At 40.9% G+C, this 15,214-nt stretch overlaps 1 protein-coding gene across 2 annotated transcripts in view; it reads left to right on the top strand.

The window, feature by feature from the left end:
• The window catches only part of SORCS3 (sortilin related VPS10 domain containing receptor 3), a 596,149-nt gene that overhangs the window by 559,169 nt on the left and 21,766 nt on the right, over nt 1–15,214 (top strand). For both annotated transcript variants that reach the window (XM_086680815.1, XM_086680814.1), the window contains exons 18-20: nt 1,760–1,931; nt 4,244–4,430; nt 10,074–10,207. In XM_086680815.1, the coding sequence (XP_086536941.1) occupies nt 1,760–1,931; nt 4,244–4,430; nt 10,074–10,207 (493 nt within the window). The remainder of the gene's footprint in view (nt 1–1,759; nt 1,932–4,243; nt 4,431–10,073; nt 10,208–15,214) is intronic.

Raw genomic sequence — 15,214 nt, forward strand, 5'->3', positions numbered from 1 at the left:
CTGTGTTGCTTAAATGTTGGCTTATATTATAGGTGGTCAACCAGCTGGCCAGTTGAGGTTGAAGAGAAAGAGTAGATGATATCAAGGTTGCATTAGGATATGGTACCCACCAAAATATCTGCCATAAGTAAAAATTAAATATCTTGTAAATGATTAAAAGTCAGCAAGAAAGTATAAATTGGTTACAAAAGTTTGATGATGTAGACTGGTGCTGACCAAAAGAATTATAATATGAGCCACATATATAATTTAAAATTTCCTAGTAGCTACATTAAAAATAATTTTAAATGAAAACTTAATTTTAATAAGATAATTTACTTAACCTAATATATCCAAAATAGTATCATTTTAACATGCAAGGCTAACCACATTTTAAGTGCACAGTAGGCACAGGTAGAGTGATTAGCATATTGGACAGCACATCTGAAGACCCATTATGAGCTCAGTTGGCAATTAAAAAAATATTATGTATCTACAAAGGGGTATATTGTAATTCTATCTGAGGCAGTAACTACACACAGCATTTGCTTAACATCCTCCTGAGATCTTTGGGTGGAGATAGGGTTGGTAGTTCAGCAGTGTTTGGGGGGTGACGGATGGAGAGAGGACCGGGGGAAATATCAGGTATAGTGGAGGATCAATATTATTCATAAAGAATTGTCTCTCATCTGCTTTCAATTGAAAGGCAATCAGAAGAAGGCAGCATGGATGGTTTGGTTAATTACTCCTGACATACAGGGTGAAAGAAGACATGATATAATGATGGTGGTGGTGGCACATTTATATTTTGTGGTTTTACCAGAATGTTGATTATATGCAGTCTTACAGATAGTGGAAATAATATTTTCCGTGCAGGTCAGGACTGTGGACAAGCTCTTGGCTTCATATGCTGGGATCACTGATGAAGTGAGATGACGTGGCATCACTATGTGCAAAGATGCTCTTGTCCTGAAAGGCCACACTGCTTTGTGAGGAGTTTTCCCCATGCCCACTTCTTCTCTGAGCTGATTTTTCCTCAGCAGGATTTAACAGGCATTTCAAATTTGTGCTTTGGAATTGGCATTTGTGTTGAGTGGGAAGTGGAATATTAGTAAGGAGAGAAAATGTGCTGTGAAAGAGCCCCGTGGCTTCAGAGCAAGGGCTATTAGGTATTAAAGGATGGAATGATGTCCTGCGGGTCGAGGGAAGACAGGAAGAGGCTTCCTGATGAATCAGAGTTAGAAGTCTGATCTTCTAGGTGATGGGCATTGAAGAAGGCATCTTTTGGGATGAGCACTGGGTGTTGTATGGAAACCAATTTGACAATAAATTTCATATATTAAAAATAAAGAAGTCTGATCTTCTAGATGCTTTTCGGTACAGAGAAAACTGGAAATGACCTTAGATAACTCCGAACAAGTCCCTTCCTCCCTCACAGAAAGGAGCACTTGCTTTTCTTACTTCCCTCGTCCAGTGGGTCAGCCTCCTTCCCTCTTGCATGTGAGTCACGCATTGATTTTTCTTGGCTAGTTTAGACACTGATCTGATTCGTGGCTCACCAGGTAGGATCAATAATAATGTTTAAAGAGCTGCTCTTCCTCAGATGGAGGGATAGCAGTTCCTCAGCATTTGTTTGGCTTCTTAAAGGGCTGTCTTCTTTGAGACTCAGTTTTTAGGAGCAGCTGTGCAAAACGTCTCTCACTCTAGCTTTCTGGTATCCTTTTCTAACATGCACACACACACTCACCCCACACTGCCAACAGCTGTCAATACTCTTTAGGTACCGGAGAATTGTATCTAACAACTGCACGGACGGGCTGAGGGAGAAGTACACGGCCAAGGCCCAGATGTGTCCCGGAAAAGCCCCTCGAGGCCTGCATGTGGTGACAACCGACGGGCGCCTAGTAGCAGAGCAGGGGCATAATGCGACTTTCATCATTCTCATGGAGGAGGTAGGTGTTGTCCTGGGTCTCTGAGGTCATAACTCACTGCTCCCAGGGAGGGAAGAAAAGAAAGACGATGTATCCCCCCAGGTGCCTGTACCAGAGTCAATGGTCAGAAGACAGAAGGGATAAAAGAAGGCTTGGACATTTAGGGACCCTCTTCCCTCCATCGCTTGGCACAGACCTGGGCTGCAGGAGACCCACTTGGCTCAGGGAAGATGCAGATCTGGATATGTTCTTTGAGATTCCCCTTTAGGGCCTGCTTTGTTGAAGGAATATTTATCACCATAAGACCATATGCTCTAAACTTTGCCAGAAGAAGGGAATTCGTATTTTTTCTGTTGCTCCCAGGAGCCTCTTTTGCTTTTTTCCTCATACTTAACCCCCCTAATTAAAAAAAGCCCACAAGGCTTTCAAAGAGTCTTGAAAGTGAGTGTGAGTGTGGGGGAAGATTATTGCAATCTTTTAAACATATATGTGTAAAGAAGGTCACATTAGTTGCTTTTCCATCAACTGGCTGCTCCATTATTTCACTTTTTAGTGTCTTTTGCAATTAAGGCAGTAAAATCAGCCTGCATCCATTCATTCCAGGGTGGAAACAGCTCTGTCTTATGCTTCTTGCTCCCTACATGAACTACTTTATCCCTTTCCCAAACCAGAGAGCTTTTCAGGCACTCCTTGCTGAGGCGGTGGGGCAAAAAAGCTTGCCTGATTTACAAAGACCTCTAAATGTGTATGCAAATTGCTCTGAGCTCTTCAGATCTTGGAAAGAGACCACAGCAGGCCAGGAGGGTTTTTTTGTTTTTTTGTTTTTTGTTTTCCCCAAATGTGAATACTTTAGAAACCTTTAAAGTCTGGGCCATACTGAACAGGATGGTGAAGTTTCCTTATCCTGGGTTGACAGATTCTTCAGCCTTCGCCCACACTGGGCACTTGAATTAAAGGACTTTAAGATTCAGAGGAGGTCACTATCATATTTCCACTAGGGAGTTTCCAGGACCAGCACTATAAAAACCTTCTCCTGAATGGATGTGAAGAGCCATGATCTTATCCATTTGAATTGCCTCTAGTTCATTTCCACTTCAATTTATATTCGTAAACCCAAGGGTAGTTAACATTGTGCAGGGGGCAAGGGAACACCTATCAATATTTCATTCACATCTGGGTTGCCATGGGGGAAGAGATGGAACATGAAACTGTGATCAATGCACCTTCACTGGACAGAAGGATTGGCTCATAATTCCAAAATGATGTATATCCTTTTTTTAAATTTCATCAACTATGTTTGTAAACAGAGAGATCCAATTCTTCTTTTTCATCGAGGATCCTTGTTTTGTGGTCAGGTTCAATTGCATTTATCCAAAGCGCTGACCCAATATAGTGGGAGGAAGAACAAGGGAGGGTGAGCTTTAGTATCCGTTCTTAAGAAGCTGAGCATCGGCTTGGGGCGTTCGGATGACCTCACCCGAACTGATGGCATCATGCCTCTAGGTGTCTCCCAGGGGGCTCTTGGCCTTCCAAGAGGCAGAGGGATCTGTGAGCTGGGATGATTGGAAAAGGCTTCAGGGAAGAGGGGCTTAGGCAGGTTTAGGGAAACCCAAGGTCAGCAGAGCACGGATGTAATTTTAACTGGTATGTAGTATCCATGTGTAGCCTGGGAATAATCATCCTACCTCACAGAGTTATTTTGAAGGTGTGGTATAGAATATGTGTTAGGTGATAAACATAATGCTTGGAACATAATAATAAATATTAAAACATAGGAATAATTGTATATAGTTCTAGCATTGTAGTTGAGAGCATTAGTGTTGAAACCAGACTGGCTGGGTTCAAAATTGGTCTCTTCCACTACTAGCTGTGAGTCTTTGGTCTACTTATTTATTTTTGTCCCCATTTATAAAATGGGGAAAGTAATACTTTCTGCATTAGAAAGTTGTGAGGAGATCAATTGCTTGGAACTGAAAAGAAACTTTGTAAGTATTAGCTGTTACTACTATTGCTGTTATTCTTATGACACAGGAGAGGAATAATAAAGCATGTGTGTGCCTAGAACTCCCTAGAGGCTTTACCTTGTCCCCTTGGGCCCATGTCAGAGGCTGCCCTGAGCTTGGGCTTACAGGGACAACAGATCCATAGGACCTCCCCGTGATGCCCAGTGGATATCATATAAGAGTCTGATGGTTGTGTGGAGGATGCTTCAGCCCTGAGAGAGTCTCTAGGTCCTCAAGAGGGTGATGCAGAAGGCACAGGACCAAGCATCCAATAGGAGTCAGACTGGACATGTGAGTGAGCCCAGGCCCACTGCTATTCCCCCTGTGCAGGGTGATCTCCAAAGGACAAACATCCAGCTTGACTTTGGGGATGGGATTGCAGTGTCCTATGCTAACTTCAGCCCCATCGAGGATGGCATCAAGCACGTGTACAAGAGTGCGGGCATCTTCCAGGTGACGGCCTATGCAGAGAACAACCTGGGCTCAGACACAGCTGTCCTCTTCCTGCACGTGGTTTGTAAGTAGCATGAGCCTTCTCCTTTCTTATGTTCCTCCCAATTGACAACTGGTGTCAAGACTTCTGGGATGCAGAGCTGAGACTAGCTTTGGTATGACTGCCACCCTTTTGTAATGGCCCAAGTGGAGAGACTGAGATGTGTGCTCATTTGTGTTTCAGTTTTCTGACACCGAAGTAGTTTACATATCTTGAAAGTTTGGAGAGCATTACCAATCGGCCCCTCCTTTTCAGTCCCACTACGTCCTGATGGACGTATGCATATGCAGACACACATTCAGGTGAAAGTCATTTCACTTTGCTTTGGAGAGTCCTAAGAATATAGGAAGAGGAAGCTCACCTGGTTCGTGGCCACATGGTCACTTCCAAGCTACTATGAGTGAAGGCAGCTCGAATCAAAGTAAATTTCTAATCTCTGTTGGAAGAACCAAAGAAGGGTTAAAGAAACATGTATGGGTTTTTGAAAATGTAGAACTGAGCACACAAAAGAACCTAATTCTTATGTCCAAGGTTATTGTAAGTTCACTCCTATCGTAAACAATTCTAAGGACTCTCCAAAATGTTTTTGTTGACCTGGAATGTATTGCATTACTATTGACTGTCGCTTGGCCCAAATCAAAACAACAGCTGAAGTTCCAAAGTACTTTGTGTGTAATGGATATGTTTTGTGTATTTGCTATCCTGGGACTTAATTCATGTAAAATGAAACTTAAATATTATGATTTTAGCATGTTGGGTCAAGACATGTTATGGGGCTGGTATTGATTTCCTATGCCTTTCTCAGTGATACTCATGGGCCTAAGGAATTCTGTGGTTCTAATTTATATACCCCATGATGTTTGGGGAGTAATATGCTATATATGGTAAAAATTATATGTCCCCAAAGAGTCTAGGTGAATGCAAGAAGTATCTCCACCTCAGTGATGACGTAAACTCCACTTTATAAGCTGCCTACATTTAAAAGGTTTCTGGAAAACAGTAAGCTATCTAGTCGTCTAGCATTTTAATCATAGTGGTAGCACAAGGGCCACCAGTGATAGGGGAAGAGCACTGGGGGACACCTGGATGATAGATCAGTTACATCCCTAAAGATGCCAGGATACTTGGCCACAAGATAAATTATTTCTTCTCTGGATCTTCTGAACTCCAATTTCAAAATGGCTTAATTCTAACTGGTACTTTGCCTCACATGGCTCTTGTAACAAATAGGAAATGTAAATAAAACACCCAATTATTTACTAATTTATTCAACAAATGTTTGTTGGATCTGAATATATGTAAGGCATTCAGCAAGGCACCGGGGAAGTAACAATACAGATATGGCCTGAGTCTTGAAGACTTTACATTCTGGTGGGTGAGGGCAGGTGCTGCTAGAAATGGGCCATCAATAGCCCTAGTGGTAATAACCATACTACACCAATTATACTCATTCTGTGCCAGAAGCACCAGATCCAAAACCCAGGTAGGTGGCATGCAGGGTGTTCATGAGTCAGGGTTTAGAACAAAGGGACCTCTGTTTGAAATCTGATTATATCCCTTTGTTAAACATCTAATACTGATCAACCTTCTTACTTTACAAACTTCTGATTGCTCATCTTTAATAGTTAGGCTTTAGGGAAGCTATGAGAATCAAATTGGATTATGAATATGGTTCACGGGTCCCCAGGACCACCCCCTTGGGTTTGTTGATTCATTAAAAGGACTCACAGGACTCAACATATTGTCATACCCAAGACTGTGATTTATTACAGTGAAAGGTGACAAAATAAGATGAGCAAAGGAAAAGGGCCAGAGGGCAAAATCTGGAGGAAGCCAGTCGTGATCTCCAAAGAGTCAGCCCCTATCATGGTGTCACCCAACATGGATAATTCCTCCAGCAAGGAGTTCTAGAAGCACATGAGAAGGGCTCTTTACCAGAGAAGCTGCTTAGAAATTCAGTACCCATGATTTTTTGGGAAGGACTGGTCAGGTAGGCATCTCCTGCCTAGTGTATGCCAGAATTCCAGACACCCTAAGGAAAATACATTCTCAGAATAAACCATATTGTTGGCATAAACTATCTAGACATAGTGAACCACTCTTAGCAGTTAACTGTTGGGTGGAAATACTCTCAAAGCCAAGTTTCCAGATGTTATCAAGAGCCAATCTTGCACACAAGTCTTTCCAAGGATGGCAATTTCAGGTCTATGTTAACATTTTTCTGCACAGTATGCAAAATGCCACTTAACCACCCAGCTTGGCACATGATGAATGTTACCTGTTATAGTAATTACTAAGTACTACCTACTAACTTTCTGCCTGACACTTCTGCTGCATTTAAAAATGAAGACAAAGAGGGAAAATTTACTTTCCTCTCTCCCACCCATGTTCCTAATTCTAACAATAGCGGACCTTGCCCGAAGGGTGCAAAGACCAGTGTATCTTAGTGGCAAAAATCACAACAGCAAGGAACTGATTTATACTGTGGGTTATGTGCATGAAGGAGGAAATGTTCCTTGAAACTTTTATCATGCTCGTAATTCCCTCCAAATCAATCATGGCTGCATTTACCAGACAGTTATTATAGTGGAAACTGCTCTTGGCCTCACCTTGGGCCATTAGCTAACAAAAGTAGTTGTTAGCCACCCATAATAACCAATCTCGCACAAATTATTAGATTTTTATCAAAAAGAGCACTGTTTGACAGTGAGGATTTTATGAGTTGGCTGTGCTCCCTCCTGAATCCTTCCTCTCCCTTCTCTCTGGTCATTGGTATATCCCTAGGTTGAAGCCCGGAGCATCTGGTTCAGGTTCTTTGCCCTACAAAGCTATTACATGTTGGGGTGCCTGGGTGGCTCAGTCGGTTAAACATCCGACTTCGGCTCAGGTCATGATCTCACGGTTTACGAGTTTGAGCCCCACATAGGGCTCTGTGCTGACAGCTTGGAGCCCGGAGCCTGCTTTGGATTCTGTGTCTCCCTCTCTCTCTCAGCCCCTCCCCCATTCTCTCTCTCTCTCTCTCTCTCTCTCTCTCTCTCTCAAAAATAAATAAACATTAAAAAAAACTATTATGTGTTGTTGTTCCTTGAGATTCTGTTTACCCAAACATGCTTGTCTTGAATTTGGAAAAAATGTGATTATGTTTGATGGTGTGCCAATTCATGGAAACTGTATCCCTTTGTTTGCAATGAGTTTAGGGAGAAGGATATCTCCTTTTATCTTTTTGGGCATCAAAGTACCTGACAGTGTGTAGCTGGGCCAAGGCCCTTGAGTGACAGGAAGCTGAGAAGAAGTGCCAGGGCCACAAGCCATTAGCAGTATCATCACTTAACTGTGGAAAGGCCTGGGATTCTGATGAGCTGGCCAGGGGAATAAGCTTCCTGCATTATGAGGGAGGGATATAACAGGAGAATTGACTTTAAGGGTAAATGGTCCCTTTCCCAGCAGGGGAGGAATGAGCTCTGTATCTGGGCACAGAGAAAGACTCTGGGGTGTTATTGTAAACATAGAGTTCTCATCTCCCTCCTAGGACATGGCTGGCTAGGGGCTCCTTCCCACTGTCTCATTCTCCTCCCCATGAATCAGTAAAACACAAACAACAAAGAAAGGTAAATCATATAAGGTCCTAAAAATGAGTAATTAAGTCACAAAAGTAGCCAGTGCTTTCTCATAACTTGTGGGTATTTGTATTTTCACCAACAATTAAACCATACAAAAATAATTGAGCAGAATTTCTTATTGAAAATAGTTAAACCTTCGGGGGTGCCTGGTTCAGTCAGTTAAGCATCCAGCTTCAGCTCAGGTCATGATCTCGTGGTTTGTGAGTTCGAGCCCCATGTCGGACTCTGTGCTGACAGCTCAGAGCATGGAGCCTTCTTCGGATTCTCTGTCTCCCTCTTTCTCTGCTCGTGCTCTCTCTCTCTATCTCTCTCAAAAATAAATAAACATTTAAAAAAATTTTAAGGAAAATAATTAAACCTTTAGCCAAATGTGTATCTGAAGTGACAAGGTTGAAATTATTTGCTAGAAGAGACTATTTGCTGGAAGAAACCTTGAGGGTTGTATGTCTGTGGTCAGGTCAGAGAGCTGTAATCAATGAGTAGTTTCAAGCTGTAGATACGCAGGTCCTCGAACACGTGTTGACTGTTCAGGAAAGTACAGCATGGACAGTGGCAGGCAGGCCTGACTCCTCTCCTAGTTTCAGCATTTGTCTTTACCCAAACACCTTCTCCCTCAGCATAAATCTACCTACAATACCGGCGATGCCCAGTGAGACTCAGAAGAACTTCTGCTGTCTTAGAGGGACTTCTATGCAATGGTACACAGAGACAGCGATAGTGGTGGTAGAAATAGTGCCCACCCAGAATTAACGGGATGGTACTTTTAACATCCAGATATCACATTCACATGTTCTGATTCCTATAAGGAAGATGCGGGACGACATAATGGTAAGGGACTGTGTAAGGTCAAGGCTCTGTAAGAAAGAGGAAAAGATCATACAGCTAAATTTAAACCAGACCAGAAATGAGAAAAAGCCATCTGTTTTCTTCCCTTTAAACCGAGCTGCCTCCAAAATAACCCAAGATGTAAATAGCGAAGGTTGAGTGGCCTGAAAAATGTCCCACCTATGAGAAGAACTCAAGGCCCCCAATAAAAAGATGTGTGGACTGCAGTCTTGACTTTTAGTTATTCTTGACACTATCATGATGGAAACCAGGAATATTTGTGCTAGCATAGTGTGAACAGATAATGGAATACTTTAATTGGGTTTGGTTAAGTAGCAAAGATATAAAGAAGGGAAAGGAAGAAAAGGGAAGGAAGGAAAAGAAAGAAAAAGGAAAGGAAAAGAGGAAGGAGTGGAAGTGGGGGGGGAGAGGAAAACCCCACAGAGTTAAAAAAGATAACATATCCACCCCACAGTGCAACACTGACCTGTTAATGTTTTCCAGCAGCTTTTCCTCTTCTCATTTTATTTTGGAAATGAATTAAATTAAAATCCTCATTGATGTGTTCATATATTTTTCTCTGACTTGCTGCTTATATCAGTTTTCTGCAGGAAAAAAAGAGAAATTTGCTCACCTTTTTGCAAGCAGCTTTTTTATTATTTGGGAACCTGGAATTTGTTTCTCCTTTGATTTAGGGAGATACACATTTTCCTTTTTGTAAAACAGCCTTGCCAGCTTCTGAATGATGCCCACTGAGTATTGCAGATGATGGGCACAATGGCGGATTGTTGAAGAGGATGGAACCAATTAACAATCAAGGATAATGGAAGAGCCCTCCATATGATGCGCTGACCCCACATGACAATACAGGCTAATTGTCAGAAATGAAAGAGACTGCTGTTTATCTTCCTATTTATTGGCTAAGTGTCTAATAAACTGGCTTTGTCCTTGGATTGGAGGTTCATAAGTATTCATGGTTAGGCACATCAGATGTAAATGTATTTCGGATGTCATTCAAAAAGTCTGAAGTCTGATTTATGTTCCCTTTTATACAAGGTGCTTTATTTCAAGCACACGCCCACATCTCAATATTTGTGAGTTTGTGATCCTTGTTTTACTATAGTTTATGGTAATAGGGGTTAAGATTAAGAATCTGGGAGTGCGATGAAGTTCGTTTATTCCCAGGATATAAACACTCATATTGTTTTCCTTGTTCCCACAGGTCCCGTGGAGCATGTTCATCTCCGAGTTCCATTTGTTGCTATAAGAAATAAGGAGGTCAACATCAGTGCAGTTGTGTGGCCCAGTCAACTGGGGACCCTCACCTATTTCTGGTGGTTTGGCAATAGCACAAAGGTTCGGCCCTTTCTGATCCATGTCTGAGTAGATCTGTGCTGAATTCTTCTATCTTCCAGCGTCCATGTTGACGTTGGGGACATCAGAGATGTGGGCAATAGGGAGTATTTCCTGAATCTATGAATCCACATAATTGAATATCACATATGTCTCTATATCAGATTCATTATTATAGTAGGGAAAGTTCAAACAATCCTGAGGAAGAAAGAGTACTCTGAGAAGCTATACAAACCTACTTCCATAATCAGTATTCTAAAACTTCATTTGCTCTATTTTTTTTTTTAATCCTGGGCTCTCCACTCACTAGCTATGTAAAGGAAGCCACTTAGCATCTCTGAGATCCCGTGATTCCATCTGGAAATGTGAATTCTATCTCTAAATACAGAGATGTGAAAATCAAATCAAATAATGCACGTAAAGAACCCTTCTCCAAGACCTGCTAGATGTTCTATGAAGCCCAGGGTTTTCTTTAGGTTCTTTTTTAGACTGATGATGCCAAGCCTCTAAGAAGAGGACTAAGAGGGCTAAACTCTGAACTTGGCACATCCTCCCTACTCCCCGCAACTGGTGATGGTGATACCTGTGTCAACAGTGACTACACTTGTATGATAGGAGCTGGGAGCAGTTAGGCTGAGGGTCTCTAAATGTAAGGGCTTCATGTTTTTCTCCATTCCTGATTTTGTCTACATTTTGCTTGGTCATTCTTGATGTGATTGGCATTAACCATCTTAGACCTTTCATTTTTAAAAAGTAAGAAAGATATCGTATCATACTTGGTAATGCTGGATATCTCAAGAAAGGGGAAGCAAATATTCAGTTCTATGTAGTAATTCCTTTAAAAAAGAAATGAACAATGATGGCTTTGTTTGTTTCAAGATGACCAAAAAGAACTTCAGTCCCTGCATGGTAAGAGTGGGAGATGATTCACCCTGCTCTTTTTTAGGGAGGCGGCATGACATTGTGATGAAAACATAGACCTTGGAGTCACAGTGACAGTGCCAGCTGTGTGAGCCTGATGAGGTCACTTGACCTAAAATTTAATTCAGTCAGCGCAAATTGGAGAGAATAATGCCTATATCATCTTAATTGTTGTGAAAATTAAGTAAGATGCTATGTATCTCCCTAGTACATGCTAGGTACTCACTAAATGGATGCTTTTTATAAAAACTTGGAGTTAGGATGGGTTGATAAAAGACAGACTTATGGACCCAAGGGACCCTTTTCTGTTTGCATTGTTCATGCTATATACTTTCAAGTCAGTTTCTTAATATAGGTTGTGATGCTTTTGCATTTCTGGAAAGATTATTCACCAGGACAAGAGATACAGAAGTTAGTTATTAAGATCCCCATTTGGTACATTAGAGAAGTGAAGTTTCCTGCGTGAGATGAGCATCCCAAGGTCAAACATCTGGTTAATTGTGGAGCCAGGTCTCCTAACTCCCATCTACCATGCACCACCCCAGCCCCAGGATGCATTAGCTGCATCGCTCTGTTTGTCTTCTAGAGGTTACAGACCCTAAAATCTTTCTTCAATCACCAGCAGGCATATATAGTGAAAGAGGAAAGAGAATCATTTGGGAGGAGAAAATTAGAAACAGAGGATTTTAAGTGCCTTTATCTGCTGAGAACTTTTGGCTGTCAGGCCAGGGAATTCTTTGCTGTTAGTGTTCATTTACCAGGTGATCTTTACTGAGGCTGCTGTGCTCAAGGAGGGAAGTTCTTCGCAGTTGTCAACACAGTGATTTACTCAGCAGCCCACAAGGAGCTGGAGACACAGTGTTTCTCTACAGCACCATTTTTCCCCTTTGAATATGTTTTTTTTTTTTTTCCTTTGAGTATTCTAAGACCTGAATTCTAAGGCTTTTACTAGTTACTTAATCTAGTCTAGTTAATCTAGACTAGTAGTTAATCTAATCTACTTAATGCAGTTACTTAATCTAGTTTCTTAAATTTTGGTAAATAAACACAGAAGTGGGCAAAGTGACTGGGGAGTCAGGTTTCTGTTTCTCTAATGATTCTCTTTGTTTGCTTAAACAAATCACCTGATCTAAATATCAGTGCTTTTTCTCTCTGTAGAGCAAGGATACTAATATCTAATCCACAGACATCACTGAGTTATTATTTGAAATATACATCTAGCTAATCTATATTTTGCCATATTAGGAAAAGGGAAATTTTAAATTACAGAATGGCATTACAGTTTTGTTTTGGTTTGGGTTGATGGTAACCTGAGGTCTTCTTTGGTTAGGAATTTCCACCTATAAGCTTGAGCATGAAGTGCTACACAAATGCCCAGAATAGAGCAGTTTTAAAATAATAAATCTGGGTTGCAGTCCAGAATCAGATTCTTCTTGGCTGTATGTGTATAGTCAATCATGCAATTTCTCTGAACCTCAGTTTTGGTCTTTGTAACATCAGAGTAATAATAGTAGTAACTACTAGTAACTAATAGTGAACAAGTAGTAACCAGTAATAATTAATATTAGTAACTTAGATGTACTTAGAATATATCTAATAGCCCTTGAAAATATCAGTCAGGGTGGTGCTTGTCATTTGCATCAACGGCATGTACATTTCAATGGTGTATCTGACTTGGTTTCCTAGATTTCTCTCCCCCATCTAAGAATGGTTATTTGGTCCAGGTGAAAGAGATATATTTTCAGTTTTGTTTTGTTTTATTTTGTTTTGTTTTGTTTTGTTTTTGCTAGCACCATACCAGAAGCATATCAAGGGGGCCTCATCGCCCAATTGATCCAGTGAGCATTATATTTGGCAAGTTAATGAGTGTCTTTGAATGTTTTGGTGAGGGCTCTGACTTGGTGCTATTTGGTTCCCATTAACTAGCAAACTTATCTGTAAAAGGAGATAATGCTAATTTTTTTAATGTTTATTTTTGAGAGAGAGAGACAGAGCACAAGCAGGGGAGGGGCAGAGAAAGAGGGAGACACGGAATCCAAAGCATGCTCCAGGCTCTGAGCTGTCAGCACAGAGCCTGATGCAGGATTCAAACTCATGAACCATGAGATCATGGCCTGAGCTGAAGTTGGACACTTAACTGACTGAGCCACCCAGGCGCCCCAGGAGCTAGTACTAATTTCAGGCATTTATTTCTACTACAGCTTTGTAGGAGCTGTTGATACACATCATTTTATTTAATCATTAGAACATTACTGATGGAGAAAATTATCCCATTTTTCAGAGAAAACACTTAGGCTAATAACCTTGTAAAGTAATGTTTTATGGGTGTGTCTGTGTGTGTGTGTGTGTGAGAGAGAGAGAGAGAGAGAGAGAGAGAGAGAGAGAGAGAGAGTTGTGACTGAGTGAATTACGCAAGTTTACCCAGATGGTCGAATTAAATCAAGAATCAGTTCACCCCTGCCTTTATACCTAGCCCTTCACTCGGTGGTGTCAGGAATAGAGGAACACATACAACATTGTCCCTACCTTCAAGGAGATCAAAGTTCAAATGAGAAGGCATGATGAACACAGATGCAATGATTGGCGAGCCCATGTGATGTACAAGTAAATAGAAGAGAATAAACATTCCTCAAATCCAACAATAGTCTCATATACCCACAAACCTATCACAGGAGACGTGAAATTGCATCAGTAGCTCCATAGATCTTATTCAAGAGCCCATATTTTGTGCTAGATGTTTTGAGGAATACAAATCTGTGTAAATTCCATTTTTTATCTTTAAGAAGCGATCTTTTGGAGAATATGAAGGCATAGGTACTATAAGGGAAGGTGGTAGGGATGTAATATTATTGGCCCAGTCAAGCAGCCTAGGTGGTGATGGATGTACACCTTGTTGGTCATGGAGTGAGTCACGTATGAAGTTGGTCTTAACCTGGCATTGAAGAAACAGAATTGAGGCAGAGAAGGGGAAAGAGATTTGTATGGAAAAGTAAGGAATGGTTGTATTCTGTGTAGACTGATTCAGACAAAACAGAGGGTCCATTTTGGTAGAAATGAGACAAGACACTGAAAGGTAGGGAAGATAGGTGACAGGTGGCTTTCAATGGCACAAATGGATGTTTTTTTGTTTTTTGTTTTTTGTCATAGAAATTCAGATTTACGATAGGATGACAGAAGATAGAATCAGATTCATGGACAGTGATACTTTTGATGAGCTTTTTGATGTGTTTGTGTGTTGTGTGTTTGAGTGAATTTTTTCCCCTATGAATTTTCACATTAATTCCTTAGTCCTAACACCTGTATAGATGCTATTTTGCTGGTCTTTGTGTATATTTTAGGGTTTTTTTTTTTTTACATAGGTCGAATCATAGTATATCCTCAATTATGTATTCTACCTTTTCAACTTCATATGATGAACACATTTTACATGTAACTATATAATCTGCTGAAGTTTTAAGTAAGGCAGGCATAGTCATTGCATAGTCTTTCCAATTTGGGAATGGTAGCTTTTATAAAAGTATATATTTAAATTGTAGAGGTTTTATTATGTTCAATATTAACTTGACTTACAGCATCTGGGAAACTGGTATAGGCTGCATCCAAAGGTTTCCCTGAAACTCCTTGTTCCATTAGTCAAGTGGAAATGTCATAACTAAATAGTCACTCAGAGTTTTGTCAATATCTTTCTGGGCTCAGTGGATAATATGTGACCTGTCACACATGAGGGATTCTCTGTGGGCAGGGATGTATCCCACAACCCAGGCAGGAATGAGGTATTATTCCAAAGGGTCTCACTGTGGGCTGCCACTGCAGCTTGGACAAGGCACAGAGATAGAGAAGTCAATCGGCTGCCTGTTAGATTTGTAGGGCTCTGAAAGGCCAATTTGCTGGGATTAACAGAGGTCTGGCTTAATAAATGTGTCTGCTTGCCTAATAGATTTAGTAAATGAACCTTAAAATACTTGATTTAATTTAGCATTGCGCACTAGATATCAGTAGCCAACAAAGAATTCAGGAATCCTGTTGAGTGTTCCAGGTTTGCAAGGAAGGTGAAATCAGCCATGATGCCATATCAATTGATGAAAAACA

This window comes from Puma concolor, chromosome D2 (genome assembly GCF_028749965.1).
Source record: "Puma concolor isolate L17-30 chromosome D2, mPumCon1.1.hap2, whole genome shotgun sequence".
NCBI lineage: Eukaryota > Metazoa > Chordata > Mammalia > Carnivora > Felidae > Puma > Puma concolor.